This window comes from Mobula birostris, chromosome 11 (genome assembly GCF_030028105.1).
Source record: "Mobula birostris isolate sMobBir1 chromosome 11, sMobBir1.hap1, whole genome shotgun sequence".
NCBI lineage: Eukaryota > Metazoa > Chordata > Chondrichthyes > Myliobatiformes > Myliobatidae > Mobula > Mobula birostris.
Window position 1 is genome coordinate 61470958 of NC_092380.1, and position 25444 is coordinate 61496401.

Here is a 25444-nt window from a genome sequence, read left to right on the forward strand (position 1 = left end):
GTCATTCAGGTAACAATGAGTGCCTGGACAATCTGACCTGGTCTATAGCTTTCTACCAGAGTGCAGGTACAAACGCTACTCCATAAATAAACCTATTGTGGCAATAAGGCCCTTTATGTGTGTTTATGGCGAGAAACACTTTGGACTCTCCTCCCATCGCCATTTGTAGAAAGGCCTCATCTAAATTCCCTTTGCTGAAGTGTTCTCCATTTGAAAGGGCAGAGGGTATTGATCTACTTTCAGTATTATATTGATGATGACCTTAAAATCACCACAAACACTAACAGACCCATCAATCTTGGCTACAGGGACCATTGCTGATCTAATGATCATGCAATCTAGCTCACTGGCTACTTTATAACTAACTGGACGGGCTTTGTAAAACTTGAGGTGGTATTTTTGTTTAGCACTTTTATCTGTGATATGTTTGAGTTTTCTAATGCCATCCTTGAACACCGCTGGAACTTTCTTAATTCACTTTCAGTTGACTCTATCGCAGGGAATGTGGCATGCAAATGATAAACAGGTCTCCAATTCAGTTGTAGTTGTCTAGCCAATCATGGCCCAAAAATGCTGGCCCTCCTGTATTTACCACATACAAGCCCAAAGTGGCTTATTGATTGTTGTATTTCACTGCTATAAATATCATTCCTACCAGAGGTATGATTTCTCCAATCTAAGTTCTTTGTTGGATCGTTTCAGGCTTCAGTTCTGTATCTTTGTAATGCCGTTCAAACTCATTTTATGGAATGACTGAAACTGCCAAACCAGTGTCCATTTCCATTTTAATTAATTTTCCATGCACTTCTGGTGTAAGCCATATTGCTTGGCTCTTGTTAGATTTCACATTGTAAATCTTAAGGCTACTCAGTCCTGTGTCATTCTCATTATTACCAGATTTTTCATCAGTAGCATGCAGATTAGTGCTCTTTTTGAAAATGCCTCTTAAGTTTTTATCTTTTTCTCTTCCCTGTGCAGTCCATTTATTTTTGTCTGCCTGACATGCTCTTTGTATATTGCATTTTCTGTAAGTTTTACTATTAAACCTGCATTGGTCTGCTGTATCTGAGCCCCTGTCACAACAGTAACACAATTTGTTCAGCCAGGCAGGTTTCTGTTTAGCTGTTGCAATTTTGTTCATCCTTATCTTCACTCCTGACTGCATCTCGATTGTGTCTCTGGCCGCTACTTTCATTGATATAGCAATTTTGAACTGCTCTTTTAAGTGTGAATTGTGCTTCAGTTAGGAGCTGTTTTTGAATGTTTTCTTGTAAGATTCCATAGGCTAAACGATCTTTCAGTGCATCATTAAGTCCATCACTGAGTGAACAATGTTCAGACAAACTCTTTATTCATCCATTATGCTGACATGGACCCCCCCTTCTTTTCGATTTTGCTTATGAAACCTAAAGCATTCTGCAATTAACAATGGTTTTGGTTCTAAATGTTTCTGCATTACATTCACGACATCAACAAAACTAATTTCTGTTGGTTTAGTTGGAGCAGTTAAACTTCCAAGCCTACTGCTACTCGTTTCTCATTGGCTATTTCATTTGCTTCCAAATACTGCTCAATCCTTCCAAATACTGCTCATTCAGTATCCATCAGTTATCTTTTGTGCAATCAAACATGTACAACGTACAATGTAGCCAGTCGTTTCTGCTTTTTTTATTTATGATTATTATCACCAAGTACTCAATGTTTACGAATCCACGAATTTCATCCATTTATGCCTTTTTTTTTAACTTGACCGTCTTTCTCCCCCTCTTCAGAAGAAAAACCATGCTGCACTTTTCTTAACATGTCTACTCTACCTTTAGTAAGACGCACCCATATGACGTGGTGGTGTGACATTTGCAATTTTCTAGTCCTCTGAACCATGCCGGAATGTATTGATTCTTGAAAGATCATTAATAATGCCTCCACAACCTCTTCAGCTATCTGTTTTAAAACCCTCGGGTGTAGTCCATCAGGTACAGATGACTTATCTACTTTCAGAACTTTCAGCTTTGCAAGCTCCATTTCCCAAGTACACTCAACTCTGCCCCCTGATATTCTTGAACTTCTGGCATCTTCCGCAGTGGAGACTGATGCAAAATTCTTATTCAGTTTGTCTGCCATTTCCTGGACCACGTTACTCCTCTCCAGTATCATTTTACGGATAGATTATGAAGACACATAGCCCTCTTTTATTGTCATTTAGTAATGCATGCATTAAGAAATGATACAATATTTCCTCCGGTGTGATATCACAAAGCACAGGACAGACCAAGGCTGAAAAACTGACAAAACCACATAATTATAACATATAGTTACAACAGTGCAACAATACCATAACGTGATGAAGAAGTCCATGAGCACAGTAAAAGTTCAAAGTCTCTCAAATGTCCCACATCTCACGCAGACAGGAGAAGGAAGAAAAACTCTCCCTGCCATGCCAACCACAGTCCGACTCTGAGTCACCTGAAAACTTCGAGCTCTGATCAGCTCTCCGACACCAAGTACTGAGCGCCATCTCTGTCCGAACGATTCGACCTCAACCTCGGTCGCCAACAGCAGGCAAAGCCGGGGATTTTGAGGCCTACCCTCCGAAAGACCCCCGACCATGTGGTAACAACAGCAGCGAATGAGCGTTTCAGAAATTTCTCCAGATGTTCCTCTGTGCTTTCACGTCCATTCTCCATCAAATCAGAATTGTCCACGGCCCGTATTTAACAGATATGATATCATTTTTCACCGGAGGGCTGCACACGCACAGGCGCGCTGCTCTCTCTCCTCCAACCGTTGTCCCGCAGTGGTCCATTATCTACTCTTGCCACTCTTTTTATATATCTGAAGGAACTTCCGGTTTCATTTTTGATACATTGTATTGGCTAGTTTGCTTTCATATTTCACCTTTTCCCCCTTGTGGATTTTTTAGTTGCTTTCTGTTAGTTTTAAAAAATTTCCCAACCTACTAACTTCCCACTAATTTTTCTCTATTGTATACCCTCTCTTTTGCTTTCATATTGTCTTTGACTTCCCTTGTCAGACACAGTTGCAACGTCTTTCCTTTAGAATCCTTCCTCTTCTTTAGGGTGTAGCTATCCTGCACCTTCCAAATTGCCCCCAGAAACTCTAGCCAATGCTGCTCTGCTGACATCCCAGCTAGTGTTCCCTTCCAATCAACTTTTGCCGGCTTTTTCCACTCAAATTGCAGGGTGCATTGTATAACATCATGATCACTGTTTTCTAAGGTTTGCATTACTTTAAGCTCCCTAATCATACCTGATTCCTTACACAGCACCCAATCCACAACTTCTGATCCCCCTGTGGGCCCAACTACAAGCTGCTTCAAAAAGCCATCTCAAAGGCATTCCACAAATTCTCCCTGTTGGGATCTAGCATCAACTTGGTTGTCCCAATCTATCTGCCCATTGAAATCCCCCATGACTAACCTAACATTGCCTTTTTGACATCCTTTTTCTATCTCCCGCTGTCATTTGTAGACCACGTCCCGGCTACTGTTCAAAGGCCTGTAAATAACTCCCATCAGGGTTTTCTTACCCTTGCAGTTTCTAAACTTTTCCCATGAGGATTCTACATCTTCTGATCCTATGTCACCTCTTTCTCAAGATTTGATTTCATTTTTTAGCCTGCAGAGCCATTCCTCCTCCTCTGCCTACCTGCCTGTCCTTTCAATAGATTGTGTATTCTTGGAAATTAGGCTCCCAGTCATCTTTCAGCCATGACTCTGTGATACCCACAACATCACACCTGCCAATCTCTAACTGCGCTACTGGTTCGTCTACCTTATTTAATATACTGTGTGTATTCAAGTATAAATATCTTCAGTACTGTTCTTGTCACTCTGTTCAATGTTGTCCCCCTTTTACACTGCAACTCATCCCACTGTCTGCAATTTTCCCTATTATATGCCTGTCCTTCTTGACAGTTTGACGATACACCAATTCTACTTGTAAACCAAAATCCTTATTCTCAGCCCTATCACTCCAGTTCCCATCCCCCTGCCAATTTAGTTTAAACCCTTCCCAACAGCTCTAGCAAACCTGCCTGCAAGGATATTGGTCTTCCTCGGGTTCAGGTGTAATCCATCCCTTTTGTACATGTCATACCTTCCCCAGAAAAGATCCTAATGATCCATAAATCTGAAACCCTGTCCCGTGCACGAGTTCCTCAGCCACACATTCATCTGCAAACCATCCTCTTCTTGACCTCATTGGCTTATGACTCAGGCAGCAATCCAAAGATTGTTACCCTGGGCATCCTGCTATTCAGCTTTCTACCTGGCTCTCGAAATTCTCTCTTTAGGACCTCCTCTCCTTTCCTTCCTATGTCATTGGTACCAATATGTACCAAGACATCTGGCTGTTCACCCCACCTCCTTTAGAATATCGCAGGCATAATCCGAGATGTCTCTGACCCTGACACCTGGGAGGCAACATTCCATCTGGGGGTCTCTGTCTTGACCACAGACTCTCCTATCTATTCATCTAACTGTGGAATTTCTTATCACCACTGCAGTCCTCCTCTTCCCTCTTCCCTTCTGAGCCACAGCGCCAGACTCAATGCAAGAGACCTGGTTGCTGCAGCAACCCCCCCCCCCCCAACATACTTGTTATTATGGGGAATGGCCACAGGGGTACTCTGTACTGGTAATCTATTTCTCATCCCTCTCCTGACAGTCACCCATTCACCTGCCTCCTGCAACCCAGGGATGGCTGATTCTCTGTAGCTCCTATCTATCATCTCCTCAATTTGCCCTATGAGCCAAAGGTCATCAAGTTGCAACTCCAGTCTTTAACACGTTCTCTGAGGAGCTACAACGCGATACACCTGGTGCAGATGTGGTATCCGGGAGGCTGGAGGTCTCCCAGATCTCCCACATCTCACACACACAACAAAACACAACCCCTGGAGCCATTCTCACTGCTCTAACTTACAGAAGAAGAATGAACAAGAAATAGCTTACCAGATACTTACCTGTTCGTCGCCCATGTCGGTTATCACCCAAGCCTGTTGAGCCAAAGCCAAAAGTTTCCCCACTCTTAACACTGTCCCACTCCAGCAATGGCTGCCCCACTTGCCTCTGCCTTATTTTATCTGACTTTGCTACTGAATCCCAAACCCTGATAGGCTGCTGTTCAAGTTTTGAAAAAGAAAAGCTACAAAGCACTGATTTTTAAAGCTTTCTCCTCTACCTGGGTGAAGACACTTACTTTTTGCCTCCAAACTTCGATTGGCCACTGTTCGAGCTTTGAAGAAATGGCTACAAAGCACTGATTTTTAAAGTCAAGAGGAAGAAAGGAGCTTACTTAAGGTTTAAGAAGCAAGGATCAGATAGGGCTCTTGAGAGTTACAAGGTAGCCAGGAAGGAGTTTAAAAATTGACTTAGGAAGCCAGAAAGGGACATGAGAAGGCATTGGTGAGTAGGATTAAAGAAACCCCCAAGGTATTCAATACAAACGTTCAGAGCAGGAAGATGTTTAGAGTCAGGGTAGTACCGATCAGGGCTGAAAGAGGAAACGTGCCTGGAGTCGGCTGAAGTTGGGAAAGTCCAATATTCACCAGTGGGAAGAACCTTGATGAACCCTGGCGGTCAGCGTACAGCAGGCTGATATGCAGGAACATGTCAGTGTTAACAAAGAGGATGCACTGGAACTTTCAAAAACCATTAGGATAGATAAATCTCCAGGGTGGGACAGGATTTTCACCCAGTTTACTACGGGAAGCAATGGGAAAGAATGTTGCACTTTTAGTGATGATCGTTGCGTCCTCACTGGCCATAAGAGTCGTGCCAGAGGATAGGAGGGTGACAAACGTTATTCCTCAGTCCAGGAAAGGCAATAGAGATAATCCTGACATTAGTCTTACATCAGTGGTGGGCAAATGTTTAGAGAAGATTTTTAAGAACCAGGACATATAAACATTTGGAGAAATAGAGTCTGATTAGGGCTAGTCAACATGGCTTCACATAGCTTTGTGGTCATGGCTCGTGAGCCTGGTTTCATTCTCTTTTACACTGTGTACAGGAATTGATATTAAACAATCTTGAACTTGATAGAATTTTTTGATGAAGTGACAAAACATATTGATGAAGTCAGAGCAGTGGATGTGGTGTATATAGATTTTAGTAGACCACTTGACAAGGCTCCCCATGGTAGGCTCATTCAGAAAGCCATGAGGCATGGGATCCAGTGAAACTTGGCTATGTGGATTCAGAATTTGCTTCCCCGCAGAAGTCAGAGGGTGGTAGTAGATGGAACTTATTCTGCCTGAGGTTGGTACCAGTGGTGTTCCACAGCAATCTGTTCTGAGAACAGATAAATGACTGGGATTAGGAATTGTGCAGATGACATCAAGGTTGATGGTGTTACGGAGAGTGGAGAAGGCTATCATTGGTTAAAACGAGACATTGGTAGGATGCAAAACTGTGCTGAGAAATGACAGGAGTTCATTCCGGTAAAGTATGAAGTGATTCATTTTGAAAGTTTGAACATGAAGGCAGAATGCAGGGTTTATGGTAGGATTCTTAAAGAGTGGAGGAACAGAGGGATCTTAGCGTTCACACGCATAGATCCTTCAAAGTTGCCATGCAAGTTGATAGGGTGGTTAAGAAGGTGTATTGAGTGTTGGCCTTCAGTAGTTGGGCGATCGTGTTTTAGAGCCATGAAATAATGTTGCAGCTCTACAAATTTTTAGGTTAAACCACAGTTAATTGAATAATTGTGTTCATTTCTGGTCACCTCATTATAAGAAGGATGTGGAAGCTATAGAGAGGGTATAATGGAGATTTACCAGAACCTACCTGGATTACAGAACATGTCAAAACATATCAAGGTTGTTGTGATGCATCTAGTCTGGTAGTGTAGTGGGTAGTGCATGTCTCTCTCACTTTCAGCTTTCACTGCTGGCTAGCAGTCTCACGAAAAGGAGAGCTGAGTGTATAAGTCTCTCCCTGCCAGTACGTAGCCTCTCCAACAGCAAGCTTCATGTAGCGCCTCCTCACTGGCAACACATGGAAACTGAACTCCTTTCAGACTCAAGCTGAACTACAGAGGACGAGAAGAAGGTCTGGCCCATGCACACGTAGCACACAGGCCCACCAGTGTGTGGGCACGTCCTGGCACTCATGAACCAGATCCCCAGATATGGGTAAATAGCCCCACTGCCTCCTGGGCAGCCTTGGAAGAGACAAAGGCTACGGGAACAAACCCAGACAGCAGATCTGGAGTGGAGCCCCTAAGGCGGCTGGACGTCATTGAACATCCTTCCAGCAGCACCTGCAGTTAAGCTGGTGGCAAGCATGTTGCTTCATAGTCTTTCCTTTGGACTACACTGGTGAGGCCAAGATGGGGAGCTTGACAACTGGGCATCTCAGGATCTCCATACCTTCTGCCCAGGCTTGTGATGATGATCATCACCCTTTGTCCTTTGAGACAGACGGATGCCAACCACCAACAGCCACTTATGAAGATAGGTTGAGCGATCAGCGTTGTTCTTTTTGGAGAGAAGGAGGATAAGCGGTGACTTGATAGAAGTGTACACGATGATAAGAGGCACAGACAGAGTGGACAGCCAGAGATATTTTCCCAGTGCGGAAGTTACTAATATGAGGGGCCTAACTTTAAGGCGTTTAGAGGAAAGTGTCAGGAAGATATCAGAGGTAAGTTTTTTACACAGATCATGCTGGTGCATAGAACACACTACCTGGCGTGGGAGTAAAGGCAGAAATACTTGCAACACTTACACGCACGTATGAAGGTAAACTGGAGGGCTGTGTGGGACGGAAAGGTCATATTGATCTTGGAGTAGGTTAAAGATTTGGCACAACACTGTGGGCCAAAGGGGCTGAACTGTAAGATTACCCCGTTCACTGAGGAAAATGGAGTTGTATGTAAATGTTGTGACGCAGTTAAATATTGGTGTTCAAGAGATTTGGGTGTCCATTGTGGGTATAATACACTGAATGGTCTTCTGAGTGAGCACTGTCTTATGAGGAAAGAATGATAGGCATGGTATTGGCAGATTTGCTGACAGAGTTAGACAATAGGTAAAGCAAGAAATTAATAAATTAAGGAGCTAAATTGAATGTTGACTTTTATTACAAAAGAGATGATGTAGGAATATAAGGAAATACTACTATAAATCTTAAATGCTTCAGTGTGCTCACTGTTAGAGTCTAGGAACTGTTTTGATCTCATCACTTACTGAAGGATATACCTATGTTTGAGACAGTGTGAGTGAGGTCCACTAGGTTGAGTCCTAGAATTAGGGATGGGAGTGGAAATTGCCTAATAAGGAAAGAATGAGAGGAATAGGCCTATCATCACTAGCGTTGGATGTGCTTTGTAGTTCCCTACTTCAGAAACATGTCAATGTTGAGTAATTAAGTATGTTCAGATCTGAGATAGAAATTTGAATGACAGGAAAATCAAACATTATGGGCATTGTGCTGAAAAGTGGACCAAGTACGAGAACTGGCATCGGAGGCTGCTCCTCCTGTCTTCATCTGTGGACAACAATTTCTAGCAGGGTGCCTTTATCAGTGATTTTACATCAAAGATAGTTCCAGGGAAAAGACTTAGCTCAGTGGATGTCCAGCATTTTTTTTCACTAATTACACAAAAATCTCACAACCTGCTCATGAAGTAGATATCTTTGGTTAAACACACTATTTAAATTTATGGTCTATACTCTATATTTAATCTAATTAAATTGTTTATTGCTCACATGTATGATGCTTAACATTTATATAGAGTCAGTTACTGCTGTGGTTTATAGTGAAGCTGCATTAAATCTCTGTATCCTGAATCACAACTAAAAATTGCAGTAAAAGTATGCAGAAGTTTATCATATACTACTTGCCAGATGTTCTGTACAGTATTTGTTCCAAGCAGCAGAGTATTTCAGCATTGGAATTTTTTTATAAATGTTATACTTACACTCACATTCCCACACCAACTCAGCCCCATCTTGATTCAGATTCTTACTCTCTTGGCCATTGGGACATCTGTGCCTTCAAACAGCCACTTGGTAAATGAAGAGGAATTTATAGCTTGTGTTGAATGAACTGGGCCTCTTAAACTGAGCTGACTTTCCTCTCTCTGCATTCACACCTTGCAAAACTTCCATTTCAACTGCCACATCAATTCCCTCCCCATATCCTTCCTAACACTGGTCTAACCACTCTACCAAACCACGCACAGAGCCAGACGAGCTCCAGATGTCCAATGCGTGGGGTATCTATGGCTTTAGCATTATAGTCTAAATACACAGGACGTCTGTACTGAGCAGAATAGAATTTCCACGAAACAGGAAACAAGGAGTCCTAGTAAACAGAGGAAGAGAATCTTTATAACACATCTACAATCAAGTCTCTTAATGTTTTCAGCAGATCATTTCTTTCTTTTACTCTTGATTTCATTACAGTTCTAATGACTCAAATATACACCCTGAAACATACCAGGAAAATTGTGTAACAATAAGGACCAGCGTGCACCCATCGCAAATAATTATTTGATGTGCTAGGGACAGCACTATCTATTGCTCCACCCAGAGTAGTTATCATGAGAGAGCCTGATACCTAGTATCTCCACAAAGACAGCACCTACACCTGTGTTCCATTCTGCCCTTGTACACAATGTTATTTGACTTAATCCCCAGCTAGTATATGACTGGCAGTCCAGTGTAATTCAGATCTGTACTGGTCTCTCAGAATGCTCAGCCTTCTGTGCCACTTTATTCGTACTGGAAGGATCGCCTGCTTGTTTAGTTTTGCATTTGTGCTCTCTGCACGGCAGCATTATACAGCCTCACTGCTTGCCGAATGTCATACCTGAATGTTTGGTAGATTTCTGTTGTGTTACAGATTCCTCCTTCCATCATGTTGTTGGATTTCTACCTGCATAATTTTGAGCTCAGCCTTCCTGCCGGTTTGGTGGTGCATTCATAATCTATATTTTGTCATCGAACCCTTGTATTGCTTTGGCTATAGATCACAGGCCTTTTACATTCTTTTTTTTTGTTACTTTTTTTCTGTATGCTGTTTATTCCCACCTTCCAGCGTGTTCAAAGCCATGCTCTGGTTGCCTGCCTGTTTATTTCTGTCTCTCCATTTATTCCTTGGTTGTATAACAATCCTCCAAGAGAACCACAACTTTACCGTAGGGTTTGGTGGCTTGCGGGCATCAATGACCCAGAGAGCTATGTCAGCTAGAGTCAAGGCCTTGTGCTTTGGCTCTTGGCAGGGTCACCCATGCCAAACAGGTCAAGGGATAGAGGCCACTAAGAGTAGTCCAACAGTCCTCCGGGTTCGGTGGGTGGGGGGATGGTTCAGCTCAGGGCTAGCAACCGTGACTAGTCAAAAAATAAATTGTTATGGATACAGGACTGGAAAAACCTTTCTACATCGGTGGGCGATGGGAAGGACAGACAGAGATGGAGAACCTTCGTTGCTGCCCTAAACACCAGCAGTGTAACAGGCAGTAAGTATAACAGTGCTTTGGTATTTTACCAGTCCATGTGATTCTACTCAAGCAGGATTGGGAACGATTTGATATTGCGCTGAATTCAATAAGACCACGTGGACCTTTACATCTCATCAGTTTTTATTCTTCTAACTTATGGAGCACTGAAAAAATGGTTTCCATCATCCTACATTAATTAACATTAACCTCAGCTCACCAGAAGCACGCTTGTCTCTCTCTCAATACGTAAGCTGTACTTAAAGCCTCACACTGCAGGAGGATATGTAATCTAGCTCCACACCAGTGAGCTCTTCAGAGGGCTTCATAGATGACTTCTGAACAGTGTGTTAAATTAATTTCTTTCCTCACTTTAATATTGACCACAGCTTGGATTCTATGAGAATCATGGTCTATATTATACTTTAAATGGACAATATGTATAAATGCACAATTATTATTACTGTTGGCTTGATGTATTTAGTAAGTTGCAGCCCTTAGGTACACGATCTCTCTTTCAGCGGCGATAGAAATTTCCACAGGCAACATGCACCTGTAATTTTTACAAGCACATATGGTGCAGGTGTCATTGGATGACAAGTACATTCAGGAAACTTACACAATTTTAGCTGCGCAAGTGCAGTGAGTTGTGGTCAACAATACCACCACAGCTGTTGTCCTCATCTCTACTCAGCCAACAGTACAAGGCGACAATTAAGTTCAGAAGTTTCGGGGCCTGTGCAGCTCAGTACCACATCAGCTGGATTACTGACCCACTGAGCCATTGCCAACAAGATGGAAGATGTTAGTACCAAGTATTTGAGTGTAACAAACAGACTCTCACTGCAGCAAAGACCATCTGAAGGCACTGAAAACATTGCATAATTCATCCTTTCAATGGTGGAGGCAGCGTTGCACAGAAGCTGTATTGTTTACTAAACATTGGGGCTATTCATCTGTCAATCATGTCATCTCGCTGCCTGTGTGTGAGAGTCACCCAGAGGGTACCAAACAGTGAAACATTTTAATTTTGGAATGGAAAGGATCTAACACTGAGGTCAGGAGTACTGTCAATTTGTAGATTGCTGTGGGGGAGGGAATGGTGTGAAACAAGAGCTCCAATCAATTAGGAGAAGAGGAACATGACTGCTTGGTGTGATGCCCACATCATCTGAGGGCGGCATCTTATTTGTATTTGTATTTTGTTACATCGAAGGAGTACATTTAACCCATTGGATCTATGTCTGCACACAGAACTTTCCAACAATCCCATTCCCCTAGTTATTTTGTGCTTTATTCTCCCTCCCATAACCATGAACCACCTTTTGCATCTCCTGCCGTCCACCAGTAGAAGGAACAATTTATAGCGGCCAATGTGCAGCAACATGGGTGGAAACTGGGGCCCCCGAGTGAAGCATTAAGGAGAGTGTGCAAACGCTACACCTCGTCAGCACCCAAGATTGGGACTGGGCCCTGGACGCTGGAGCTGAGAGGCAGCTGCACTTGCTGCTGGGACTCTGAGCCACCCATATATAGGTTAAATGAGATGGGGTTGGGGGTTGGTATTTGATTAAGGCACTATGATGGGAAGGTCAGTGAGAATGAGAGCAAGGTGGCTTAATGTCAAAATGGAAGTGAACTTAATTTGTTCAGATACCAACCTGAAGAAGCAACAACAGTACAATCCCAGCAGTTATGAAAATCAAACATTCCAGGCTAGCCCTTAAAACAGAACAGTTACTGAAGCAAGTGCTCTTTAAAATAAAGATTCATTGATATATAATAATATTGCTAAAATGTGGTCAGGAATTTGGGGAGTTTTTAAAATTTTAATTTTTGAAGCCATTTCTTTGAAATAGAATGTCAATGAAATTGACTAAATCACAGTATTTCACTTTCAGATTAACAATAGCATGAAGCAATACATTCATTGAAAGTAGAATTTGTAGGCAGAGTACAATAGGGAGGCAGGGGAACCCCACTGGGCTTGCTAGCAACAAATCAGTGTGAAGTAAACACATTGCCTCAGAATAAAATCACAACATGCTCTAGGGTAAAGGGAATCAAGCCCCTGAGAGATAGTATCTTTCACAGTTGTTACCATGATCAATTTACAGGCTCCTATTTTCAGATTCCAGCCCAGTATTCAATGCTTCTTGCATACTCTGTACTTCCCTTTCTTTTTCCAAATCTGGATCAAGCAAGCAGTAAAACAGAAGAAGGCAGTCACGATCATTCCATAAACCTACAGAAAAAGTAAGAATGAGAATTTTAAGATCATAACTTTGGCTGACCAAGTTTGAATATAAGATAGTATTATGACCAATAAAACAAAGTGAAAGTTAGGATGTGGGCGGTGGAGTCTAGATGACCCCAATTTTAGAGAGTACAAGGGAGGTCAGTCATGGGTATAATGGTATAATCAAGTCAACTTCAGTAGCAGTTTTTAGAATTTTTCCATCAGGAAATGCTGTCAATATTTATAACCTGCATGTTTAGCCAACCACTAAGGGTATGCCTATCTGCACCTTAAGGTCTTATGCTTACTTTTAATATGTTTTTCCAAGCTACACATTCTTTTTTTTTTTACTCACTGCCTCAGATTATATCACTTCGAAGTTCTCAACATCAAATTTTATCTGACATGTATCTGAAAGTCTCCGTTCCCTGAAAGTCTTCTATCGGTTTCCTCACAGCTAACCACCTTTTCATGTTTGTGTTACTAGAAAGTGTTGGTAGTTTTTCTGTATCCCAAATAAAATGAGTATATTAGCTGTTTACACTATGGGTAAATTATGAAATGCAATGCCATAAACACTGGTGCCCGGAGGCATCAAAGTTTACATTTCTCTCAGTTTTCTGTCCTCTAGCCAACTTTCTTTCTGCTTTGATGCTAATCCTTTAAAATTTTATTCTCCTGTGTCATTTTATCAAATCTGCTCACCATCATCACCTCATCAGATCTGCTCACTTGATGAAAGAAAACTTTTATGGCATTGCTCTTTTTCCTAATGAAGTGTGCTTTCTAGCCATTACTTCAGCCATAGGAGAATATCTCCCACACATATTCGGAGGTGACTTAACCCCTAAAAAATCTTTTGGGGCTTGGTATGCCCTGAGGTGAAGATCCACCTTTGTCTCAACAGGTCCATGAATCCAGAATGCAGACAATTATCAATGTCATATCTATCTATTTTCTAACAATGTAAAAGGAAGCTATTCAGTCCAGTAAATCTTTGCTGGTTCTTGAATCCCAACAATTTCATTTGTCCATTTTCTTCTCTGCAATTTACTCCTTCTCATGTACCTGTAAGCTACCCTGGTTCTCTTGTCGCTGCCTACAATGGGGTCATTTGCAGTGGCCAATTAGACTACTAATCCATGTATAACTTTGGGATGTGGGAGGAAAACTGGAGCTTCCTGGGGAAAGTCACGTGGCCACTGGGAGAAGGTGCCAAGTGCACGCGAACAACATTGGAGATCAGGAGTGAGCCTGGGTCGGTGGAGCCGTGAGGCAGCAGCTCTCCCATCTGCGCCACCATGTCACCTCCATCCCAGATGAGCAACTGTAGAATTCTGCTAACCATAGTGTTTCTTTGATACTTGCAACTAGAAAACAATTGTAAGAGCCATGTGCAGTGGCAGAAGGACACCAGATTCCACGTACATTTGGCAATGATCACGTTACCTCGCCAGCTAAGGTACAGTCAGTGGGGATTTCGATAGTATAGATGAACCGTCATTGGATGGGTAACTGAGCAACAGAAAGCCAAAGAATCAATGCTTGGAAGCAGAGCTAGATACTGCTGAATGAACACTCTGTAAAGATCAATTCCTGGTTCTAAGGTGAGTGGATGACAAATGTGTGCACTCTGTTGTGAAGCAAATTAATACTTGCACAGCATTTATGAATGCACCATGCATATACTTAGCAGATGTTTGTCAAGTCAGCTGGTAGATCTACTGAATTTATTGTATTGCCATCTTTGTTGCACAACTGAGAATTGCAGCTCTTAATGGACAGATATAGATCTCCAGAATATCTACACTTGTTCCCACTTAACAAAGATACTGTCAAGCCATCTAGCATTAAATTTTGAGAAACTGCAGGTGTGGGTGATAAGCACTGATCTCCACAACGAACTGAACCCTCGAAACTAACACTCTATTTTGAGTTCTGTCATGGGAAGGAGTTACCAGATGGTCGCAAAAATGACTTCGTGTTTTTGAAGTTTCCTTGAAAAAAATTCAACATCCCCACCAACTCATGGGATTGCTGGCCCATGATTCAAATGGAGGGAAAAAAAGGAGCCCTGAGCCCATTTGTTAGGAGAACACATAAGCTCAGTGTAAACAGTGGAAGGAGTCGACCACATCCTGAACCAACCCCGGCCCACCCTCTCAAGAAAATTCTGCCCTATTGGTTGCACATTGTCTTTATCAACCACCACACCACATACAGAACAGGAGTTGAAGGGGTTATCCTTGATCCTGAGAGACTCTGAAGGAATTCTATAATAGAGTAGTAATAGTAGAGAGGTACTTGGAATGTGGGATTGAAGGGTTTTATAATGTGTTTTACCTTGCTCAGAATGACTATTCTCTCTAGTTACAGCTTTTTATGCCTCCCAGTAACAGTCCATGGCATGTACTTAACCAAATAGTATGACCTTAAAGATGTTGTAGTGTCATAAAAAAGTATGGCACTGAAGCAGGCCCTTCAGCCCATCTAGTCCATGCTGAACCATTTAAACTGCCTACTCCCATCGACCTGCACCAGGACCACAGCTCTCCATACCTCTACCATCCATGTACCTATCTAAACTTCTCTTAAATGTTGAAATCGAGCCTGCATGCACCACTTATGTTGGCAGCTCATTCCACACTCTCACAACCCTCTGAGTGAAGAAGTTTCTCCTCAAGTTTTCCTTAAACATTTTACCTTTTACCCTTACGTCATGACTGTTGTGATGGAAATGAGACAGATTCTTTGGGTCTCAAAGGCAAGGATTCTGGACACACAGTTTTAACAATAAGGAGTTTATTTACAAGGGGAGAAGAGCTTGGGGACAACACAAGTGGCTACAATATTCGCACAAGCACGCTTAGAATAGATGAGTGTGAGGAAAGTCCGGTCGGCAGTACAATACATGGGAAAACAGTGTGGGGACAGAGTACAGGCACATATATAAGCAAAGAAAAAGTAACTACGATACCTGCCACCCCTTGACTATGGGCAGGCACGGCTCTCTGCTACAGGGACAACAATAAACGCTCCCAAAACTCTATTCAACGCACAACTCACCAACAGCAGGGTGGTCGCTCGGAGATAGCAAAAAAGAGAGTGAGCCAAGCACATGTAGCACCCTTTATAGGTCAGGGGGCTGGAGGGCCCAGCCCAGGTGATTCACTGGGGGGGGGGCAATGGCTTGGTGCTAGACGGGTTAATCCAATTAAGGTGGCCAATGGTTAAGTGTGCATTGATTAGTTGGGAGGGGTGAAATGTTGACTGGCATGTGGTGTGCCTTCCGACCAGGTAGAGGGCAGTGCTGAGCCATGACAGGCACTGCTCTCTGGATACAATGACCTCTAGTTGTAGTCCCACCCAACCTCAATGGAAAAAGCCTGCTTGCATTTACCCTATTTATACCCCTCATAATTGTGTATACCTTTATCAAACCTCACCTTAATCTTTTACATTCCACCGATTAAAGTCCTAACCTATTCAATCTTTCCTTGTAACTCAGATACACCAGACCTAGCAACATCCTTGTAAATTCTCTCTGTCCTCGTTCAACCTTATTTACATCTTTCCTGTAAGTAGGTGACCAAAACTGCCCACAATATTCCAAATTAGGCCTCACCAATGTCTTAAGCAACTTCAACGTAACATCCCGTCTCCTGTACTTAACATTTTGACATATGAAGGCCAACGTGCCAAAAGCTTTCTTTACGACCCTAGCCACCTGTGACACTACTTTCAATGAATTATGGACCTGTTCTTCCAGATCCCTTTGTTCCACCTCACTCCTCAATGCCCTACCATACACTGTGTAAGTCCCACCCTGGTTGGCCCTACAGGAGTGCAACACCACACACTTGACTGCATTAAATTCCACCTGCCATTTTTCAGCCCATTTTTCCAGATAACGCTACAAGCCATTGATGTCAGCAGTTTCTTCAACTGCAGTCTTCTCAAGTTAATGTTTTCTAGTAAATATTTCTTTTAGATGGACACTTCAAAATGTTCTTAATATGCAAGCAACAGAAATGAGATCTTATGTTGCAGTGTAGATTGACATTTTACCGTAATAATTCCCAGCAAAATATTCAGCACTCCAATGATAGTCATATTGTCGGCGACTGAATACTCTATTGATTGAAGACAATCCTAATGGGTAAAACACATGTTTATTTAAAAGCCTGTCTAGAAAGTCACTGAGATAAGCACAATGCACTTGAGAAACCAAGTTTGTAAGATCTTTCAGTCAACGTATAGCTTTGACACTTTTAGATTGTGGCTCATAAACTGAGCTAGCAGCTTGGCAAATTGGTTGGGCTGGCTGTAGTGTGGTGTCAAGATAAGGTTGGCTGTTAGTGACTGATGGTGGTGGGATGCCAAACCAACAGATCAGTAACCTAGGGGTTGGGGGATTAGTCGATCAGTCGCTGTGAGGGGGTTGGACAGGTAGTAATTCATGGGGTTGTAGCGGTGGGAACTAGTGCTGGAGTGTGACGGCCCTGAAAAGAATCAAATAAGTACATCACCTGTAGTAGTTTTCAAGCACTGGACTCCATTGACTTTTCACTATCACTGAATCAGGATTCACAAGTGCTATGATGGGCTGCGTCTGCCATGTGTGAACAGTAGGTGAAGTGACTCTGCATACTGGGAGAGGCTACAATGGCCAGTGGGGCAGAGGGGAGAGGTGTGGAATATCTGGGCTCCTCCATGGATATATTAACAAACACAAAGAGGATTTGTTAACTTGTAATTTACTGATTACAGGTGATCCAATTTCTAAAAGTATGACCATGTTAGAGATGGTTGTGGACTATAGGAGGAATGGAGACAGGCTAGACCCTTTGACATCAATGGATCTGGGGTTGACAGGGTGAACAGCTTTAAGTTCCTTGGCATAAACATCCGCGAGAATCTCATAAGCTCTGTACATACCAACTGCGTGGTGAAAAAAGCACAACAGCGCCTCTTTCACCTCAGACAGTTGAAGAAGTTTGGTATGGGCCCCCAATTCCTAAGAACTTGCTATAGGGGCACAGTTGAGAGAACCCTGACTGGCTGCATCACTGCATGGAATGAGAGTGGTGCAGACAGCCCAGCACATCTGTAGATGTGAACTTCCCACTATTCAGGACAGTTACAAAGACTGGTGTGTAAAAAGGGCCCGAAGGATCGCTGGGGAACCGAATCATCCCAACCACAAACTGTTCCAACTGCTAACATCTGGGAAACAGTACTGTAGCATAAATACCAGGACCGACAGGCTCTGGGACAGCGTCTTCCACCAGGCCATCAGACTGATTAATTCATGCTGACACATTGTATTTCTATGTTATATTGACTATCCTGTTGTACACAGTATTTATTATAAATTCAAAATATTCTGCAGATGCTGGGGCCTTCTCTTTCCCACCCTCCCCCCCACCTTCTTTATAGGGCCTCTGCCCCTTCCCTCTTCAGTCCTGATGAAGGGTTCCGGCCCGAAACATTGACTGATCGTTTCCACGGATGCTGCCCGACCTGCTGAGTTCCTCCAGCGTGTTGTGAGTATTTATTATAAATTACTATAAATTGCATATTGCACATTTAGATGGAGATGCATCATAAAGATTTTTACTCCTCATGTATGTGAAAGATGTAAGTAATAAAGTCAATTCAATTCAATTCACATGTAACCTTTATGAACCGATTGCTCAGGAAATGCATTGGAATAATAATTTGTTGGAGCATTGCTGATTTCTGATATGGGGATAGGAGGGATTGGGCTTCATGTTAGGAGGCAAAGTGCCATTGGTTTCTTCTTGAGAGATGGGTGTAGGTAGGATGAGATCTTCCTTACTTTCAACCTTCCAGTTTCCTACCCCTCATCGAACTGCAAACAAAATTAGAGATGAGGAAAGTTTGGTGGGATTTAGTTGTTTTGTTCACTGACAGGATAGTTCAAGTTATGGGGATGGTAGTTGTGGAACAAGTTGGACAAAGATCAGGAAAAATACAAACGTTAATTTTTCTTTCGGAGTGTTTAAGCATGATAATATAATCTGCACTGGGGGTTACACCTTCTTTTAGGGTGTTGTTCATCTGAGAAATGCTTGAAATTTCTGTTTTGTAGAGAGTGGTGAATTGCTGAATTCTCCACCCCAGTTGCTAGATCACCAAAAGTACTTAAGATGGAGCTAACAATTTTTTTTTAAGTTCAGGCTATGGAGAACTGGCATAGGAGAGAAGTTATCAACAGCATAGATCTGCTACGATCGTACTGAATGATGGGGCAGACTTGAGAGGCCAGAAGCCAACTCCTGCTTTTATTTTCTTGTGCTCTTGTGTATGGACTGAGTCGACCTGAACTGACAAGAATAGTTACTGGCCATTGGCTGATATGGTCTCTATTGTTGTATGTAATCCCAAATGAAGACCTTACTGCTGACCTGTAATCTTGAATTAGTTGTCCATAATCCCAGACAAAGTCTTTAATAGCCTCTATAATCCTATACATAGCCTCTGTTGTGCCTCTAATGAGAGGCTAAAATATTAAGACTGTAATTAATTCCAATATTTTGTATACCTTTAGAGGTCCACGATCTGGAAAGCACGTTTCATTCTCAACCTTACTGTTGTAGCTGAATGCTGAGATTTTTCCACAGCAAGAAAACTGAAAGACAATAGAAAAAGTGTTGTTTTATTAGCCATACTTTATCACACCACACTGGTTCAGGAAAATGCACTCTGTGTCCCTAGCATTTCTACTGAATACCAGCCAAAAATAAAAACAAAACACTATAAAGTTCATTGGCAAAACTGGAAAATGCTTGTATCCAAATGATTTAATGTCATGTATCTTTCAATTTAAGCACTGAATTTGTTCATATTTTTGGTTTAGAACTGAATTATTTAGAGTCCACTTCCTCATCCCTCAAAATATATTTCCTTGCCTTCACTGTCCCCAGTCTTGAAGGTCCTGGTAACTTGCAGAAGTGGGACTTCATCCAAGTTATTCTTTTCATGTTGTTCATATAGGTAATAAAGCCATGGAGAACCTGAACAGTCAGACATTGTCATTTCCTCTCTGCATGTTCCTTCCCACAGACAGACAGACACACACACACAGTCACACACACCTAGCTCTGATCATGCAGAGCAACTCTAGCTGATTCTTGTCTTTAAAGTCCATGGTACTGACATTAACTTTTTCAGCCTCTCATTAAGGCAGAAAAAAGTGCAGCTACAGAGGGAGCACGGAGTTTCTCAGTTTGAAGGCCCAGCGCTATGGCAACCAATGCATTTTTCAGCCAAGCCATATGAAGGGCAAACATGCAAGGTCTTCCTGGGTTCTTGGACCATTCCATATTTCAAGGTTCTGGATGAGACCCTGGTCCCCACACTGCGGATAATGCGCAGGGCAAAACAGGATTATTTTGCCATAACTTCCTCATGAAGGGTACCATCATACAAGAAAAGTAACTAAGCGATAGGTCAGATTCACTTCCACTCTTGTGAAGCAGCACCGCAAAATCACTAGCATGCAGCATATGTGCCTACCGTGCAATCAAACTGTAGGGAATAGCCTCAGAACATAGCAATAACTCCTGAGGATGAAAGCACTTTTGCATCCCATTTAATTAGTTTACCGCAATTTTCTACAATTGTGTGTGGGACAAACAAGGTCCTACTAATAGGAACTCCTGCGAGGAGTTACAAATGCACTCCTTGACTCAGAGAAAAAAAAGGTGAGGTCCCAGCCAGGCAGCAGATGTTAGTTACAACACCGAAGATGTTGTGAGGCACCCGTCACTATTCATAGATCTCCATTTACAGCCTTGACATTCAAGCTGGTCATGTCAGAGAACACCTGTTTTTGTCACAGCACTATGCCATCTGTTCCAGCCAACTTGCAATGCAGGAGCAGATTCTCCCTTGCATTCAATTAACATTAGTCTTGTGCCTGACCACACATTCATTAGATTCTCTCCTTGTCTCATTGCCCATCACGTCCACATTACTCGGGTGGGCACAAAAGAAGAGATCCTACACCAGTTCATTCAGCTGAAATCGGCAAAGCGGGCAGCTAAAATGGACGAAGAAACTTGTAGGTTTCTTGCTCCCTTTTCACTGTTTTCTGTATTCACTGCTGTTCTTCATAGGAAACCAGAAACACTTTCTGAAGTCTCTAAATGCAGAGTGAAAACCCAATGTTATCATACAGATCTGACTGCTCTTTGATTGGTGGTCAGAGCGGGGAAGTCCTATAGCTTCGGTGCCAGTTGAAGATGATACTTGTGGAAACCACATGAGCAGGACTGCTTGAGTGTGAAACACTTCCAGAACCAATTCCCTGAACCAGCAAGCAATCCACTATCCTTGTCTGGAAACCTCCGACTGTTCAATATCCAGTTGGCCTGGCGCCTCTTCCCATTTAGTGGCAGCCTGGAATTGGGCTTCAAGTTGAGAACTCAGCATGGTTTAACACTTAAGTCTACGCCCACCTCTTCTCACTCACTTTGTGCTCTGGTTAAGATACTAAAATGACCAGGTGGATGGCTGTGAGAATCATTGTCACCGTGGCTGCAGAACTGTTGCAAGACTCCCAAGCACAACTGGATTGTAAGTATAATGATCTGCATTATTATACCCAAAGTATCATGCAGAATATCGCTTCTATAGTCCAACAAAATTCTAGGCAGTCAGTCCAAAAGTGTTGGAAGTAGTCAGTCCCTTTCACATGCTGCATAGGTTATGCAATAAAGAGCAAGTTAATGGGGCCCTCTGTTAAAACAGTAATAAAGGATAAAGAGAAAAAGCAAAGAACCAGAGATAAAATGTAAGAATTTGATGCTGCAGTCACTGGAGAATGACTGCTACCAGTAATGCCCTGATCTGGGATGCAGTTGAATGGAAAGTAGCAGGTTTATCTTTATCCATTTGCTATTGTTTAACTGTAAACTCACACCAGTCCTTGAGCAGCTGGAATTTTAATTTGGCTGTTTATAACGGAGGCAAACTGCACCAAAGAGAAATAAAATGCTTGAATTTGATTGGGTGATGCTTAGTTAATGAAGTGGCTCAGCCGCCTGCGGCCATGCTTTCCTTATCATCAGAAATTCCTTGGAGTAATCCCTGCCCCACTGCTGTAAATGGTGGTGAGAGCTACACATATGTGCATTATTAGAGTTGCAACAGGAATTTTGGCATGATTAGGCTTACAAAGTTGGGGCAGCTGCATGGTGTCCTCATAGCATCTAACCTATTACATGGAAAGTTGACTTTAAGGTCTTTTCACTAGTTGCTTCCTGATCACAAAACCATGAGAAAGCTAATAGAAAATAGCTAATATTGGAATGCACACAAATGATGAAATGACTCAGTCCGAAATGTCGACTGTTTATTCTTTTCCATAGACACTGCCTAGCCTGCTGAGTCTCTCTGGCATTTTGTGTGTATTGCTTTCATTTCCAGCATCTGCAAATTTTCTCTTGTCTGTGATTCAGCTAATAATGGAAGTTCTCCACATGTTCACAGGTGGACTGCATTCCTTGTGGACCACCCTCTGAAGATAAGTAGCTGCCTTTCAATTGGTCTTCTTCATCAATGTATACTGCAGTATACTGTGTTGTGATTGGGCTTGTGTTGGTAACTAGGCAAGGCTGAATATGTGAAGGCCTACATTTAATGGAAACAGCTTACATCTGATGGAAAAAAAACCTCTGACTTCAGGATGGAATGTCATATTCAGAGGTTTATTGCTATATACATTCAGAAAAGTTGTTTCTTTAAGTGACAGAATAAACAAGAATGAAAAAGTGATGGAGAATTTGTGCTGTAAACTCTTGTACTTTCATTGTCTTAGGGTCAAATATTCCCGGTGAGTGTTCTTCTCAAAAATCATTAAGAATATAGTTTGATGTTTTTTTTTGTGGCAGTGGTGTGCAATTTTTTTTGGAATTGTGCAGAATGAATCCAGATGTTGAAATTTGGCAGAGCACCTAGACATTCAGCCATGTGGCAGCCTTTTTTTGTTCTGCTACTGCAAGTAGAATTGTTTACCATTAAAATAACTGGTTGATTATATGAATCTATTGCTGCCTTCACTTAGGCATCATAATAAAACCAAATTTGTGAAAATAATGACCTACATTTGGAGGTATACATGGCGATCCCTCAAAAGACATAGTTTACAGCTTGGAAGAAATCGGTGGCAGCAATAACGAAGAATTGTTGTTCAGAGTTGGATACAGTCATTCCTTTATTTGATTTTGGCTTCAAATCTTTGTTCTGAACTTTGAATATTGAAGACAATTTGGCAAAGGCACAGCTTTCTCATAAAATCGAATGAAGTATGGATTGTGGGTGTCAGAGAAGATGTTGGCAGGCTGTTTCACTCTTTATTTAATTCATTCCATCCATGTTAGAATAATTGAAGAAGAACTTGCTATGAGAGGCGGTTGAAGATTGTTGAATATAATGATCCATATTTTACACTGTGAAATACACATCTGGAACTTCCACAACAGAAACTGAACAATGAAGTACAAGTACAACATAATGCAAGGACTTTTCAATAATTAATTTCGGCCAGACTGTCCTTGTCTGAGAGAATGTGTATTGGATGTGCAGGAATATTTGTGTATATGTTTCATATTTATGTATACGTACTTTCATTTGGAAGGAAATTTGGGACCTAATAATTGTGAACTCAAAGTTCCAATCCCATGCATCTTATTTGTTTAACTAATGATCCAACTTCAGTTCATATCTGGACTGAAAATAGCAGGGAAGATAAGTGCGCAAAACTTAGAGAAAGAGGACCCCCCACACACCACTTATGACCCTCCAGATGAGGTGGTGCTGGCCTACCATTCTTGCTCTTTATTCTCAAATTAAAAGTGTTTTTCATGTCATTTATTTTAAGTAAAATTGATTTCATTTAAAATTATATTAAGGACTATTGTTTAGCTATCGGTAACTTCTGCGGCTGAGTCGAAGTTGTCATGAATATTTTCACTGTTGGGTAACTTTTTCTGAGACTAAACTGAAGTTGGAAAATTGACCCTGAATGCAGTTCCTCTTGTAGGTCCTTGAAAATTATTTGCACTGACTAGGGATTAAATGCAAGATTTCCCTGCTATTTATGGCTCAGCTACTGAATGCCATAAACCCATTGGAATAAAATAAGGAAGTGATTCACATGTTGTCATATTTTTCTTATTGCTTTGGTAGAAATGTTGTGCATCCAAATATGAGAGCACTTGTTAGTGAGGCTAACCACAGCCAGGGAACGACTGATAATAGCATTTCTCAGCAGCTGCACCATTACATCTGGGACTCCTCAGGGCCTAGCTTTGAAGCCTTTTATTTCCCAGCTATGTGCAATCTCTCAGTGGCATTATTGGAAAACACAGAATTAGTTTCATACAAACATTGAAATATGAAATTCAGAAGCAGGAGTAAGCCCCTTTTCGTCTGTTCTGCCATTTAATAAAATTCAGGCTCATGCGACTGTAACTTCAGCTCCATTTTCTATTTTGTCCTCAGGAACTTTTCATCCTCTTGCTTATGAAGAATCCATCTACTTCTCCCTTAAAAATGTTTGAAAACTCTGTTTCCAAGCTTCATGATCCTCAAGAAAAAAAAATTGGCTCACCTCAACCTTAAATGAGAAATCCATTTTTAAAGTGGTGAAATCTGGTTCTAAGTTCTCCCCCAAGAAGAAACATCTGCTTCACATTCAATCAGTCTATACCTTTCAGGATCATTTATGTTTCATTTGTTTCTAAATTCCAGTGGATAAAAGCCCAGCTTGTCCAATCTTTCCTCAAAAGAAAATCCCCCCATTTTAGGCCTCCCCATAAACCCTGATGACTTGCAACATTACCTTATCTCTGTTGACAACTTCAATGTCCTTACATTGACCCTTTGCTCATCCAGTGTTGGAGGAATAGAAACTATGTTCACCTAAATATTGGTAAGACTAAACCCATTTGTGTTACAGTTGACCACAAACTCCATAATCTCAGTACTGATTCCTTCCCTTCACTAATAACTTCCTAAAACTGAAGCAGATGGTTTGCATTTTTGTTGTCATATTTGACAATGAGATGAGCTTCCACCACTTTTCCAAGAGCACTTATATCGATCTTAGTAACGCTCACCTAACTCCATCCTGGTCTTGCCCTTTAGAGCTGTTTACTCAATTTGTCCTGCTCACCATCTTTTGTTTTCCTTATACCTGAAGTAATTCAAAACTTTGCTGTAACATAACACATAACTTTCTGTATAATGTGTCCCTGGCAAAAAGTTTGTCTGTAGTTTTTAATATTCCCATTCTTGTTTTCAAATTGCCATCCCAACCTAGTAACATCTATCAGCCTAACAATGCCCCAAGATTGGTGCATTATTAATTGTCACTTTTTGCATGTCGTTGATTTTTTCATTCCCAGCATTCACTCTATGCTTGCAACTGCCTAGCTCTAACATGTTAGAATTCCCTCCCTAAACCTCTCAGCTTCTAATCAGCTCCCCTCCTACAAATTCTCTTTCAAAGGAACCCATTGGATTTATTGGAGATACATTTAAGGTTATGAAGACACATAGTCCTCTTTTATTGTCATTTAGCATTAAGAAATGATACATTATTTCCTCCGGTGTAATATCACAAAACACAGGACAAACCAAGACTGAAGAAACTGACAAAACCACATAATTATAACATATAGTTACAAACAGTGTAACAATACCATAA

The 25444-nt window shown here is 41.7% G+C and overlaps 1 protein-coding gene across 2 annotated transcripts in view; it reads right to left on the minus strand.

The window, feature by feature from the left end:
- Positions 1 to 734: 734 nt before the first annotated feature.
- Positions 735 to 25444, minus strand: part of LOC140205115 (tetraspanin-32-like) — a 78239-nt gene continuing 53529 nt past the window's right edge. The window contains exons 6-8 of one of the 2 annotated variants that reach the window (XM_072272320.1): positions 19274 to 19360; positions 16774 to 16857; positions 736 to 12711 (exon numbers count right to left, since the gene is read on the minus strand). In XM_072272320.1, the coding sequence (XP_072128421.1) occupies positions 12613 to 12711; positions 16774 to 16857; positions 19274 to 19360 (270 nt within the window). In that variant the 3' untranslated portion in view covers positions 736 to 12612. Of the gene's footprint in view, positions 12712 to 16773; positions 16858 to 19273; positions 19361 to 25444 lie in introns of both variants that reach the window. The other variant, XM_072272322.1, reaches the window with a different exon arrangement.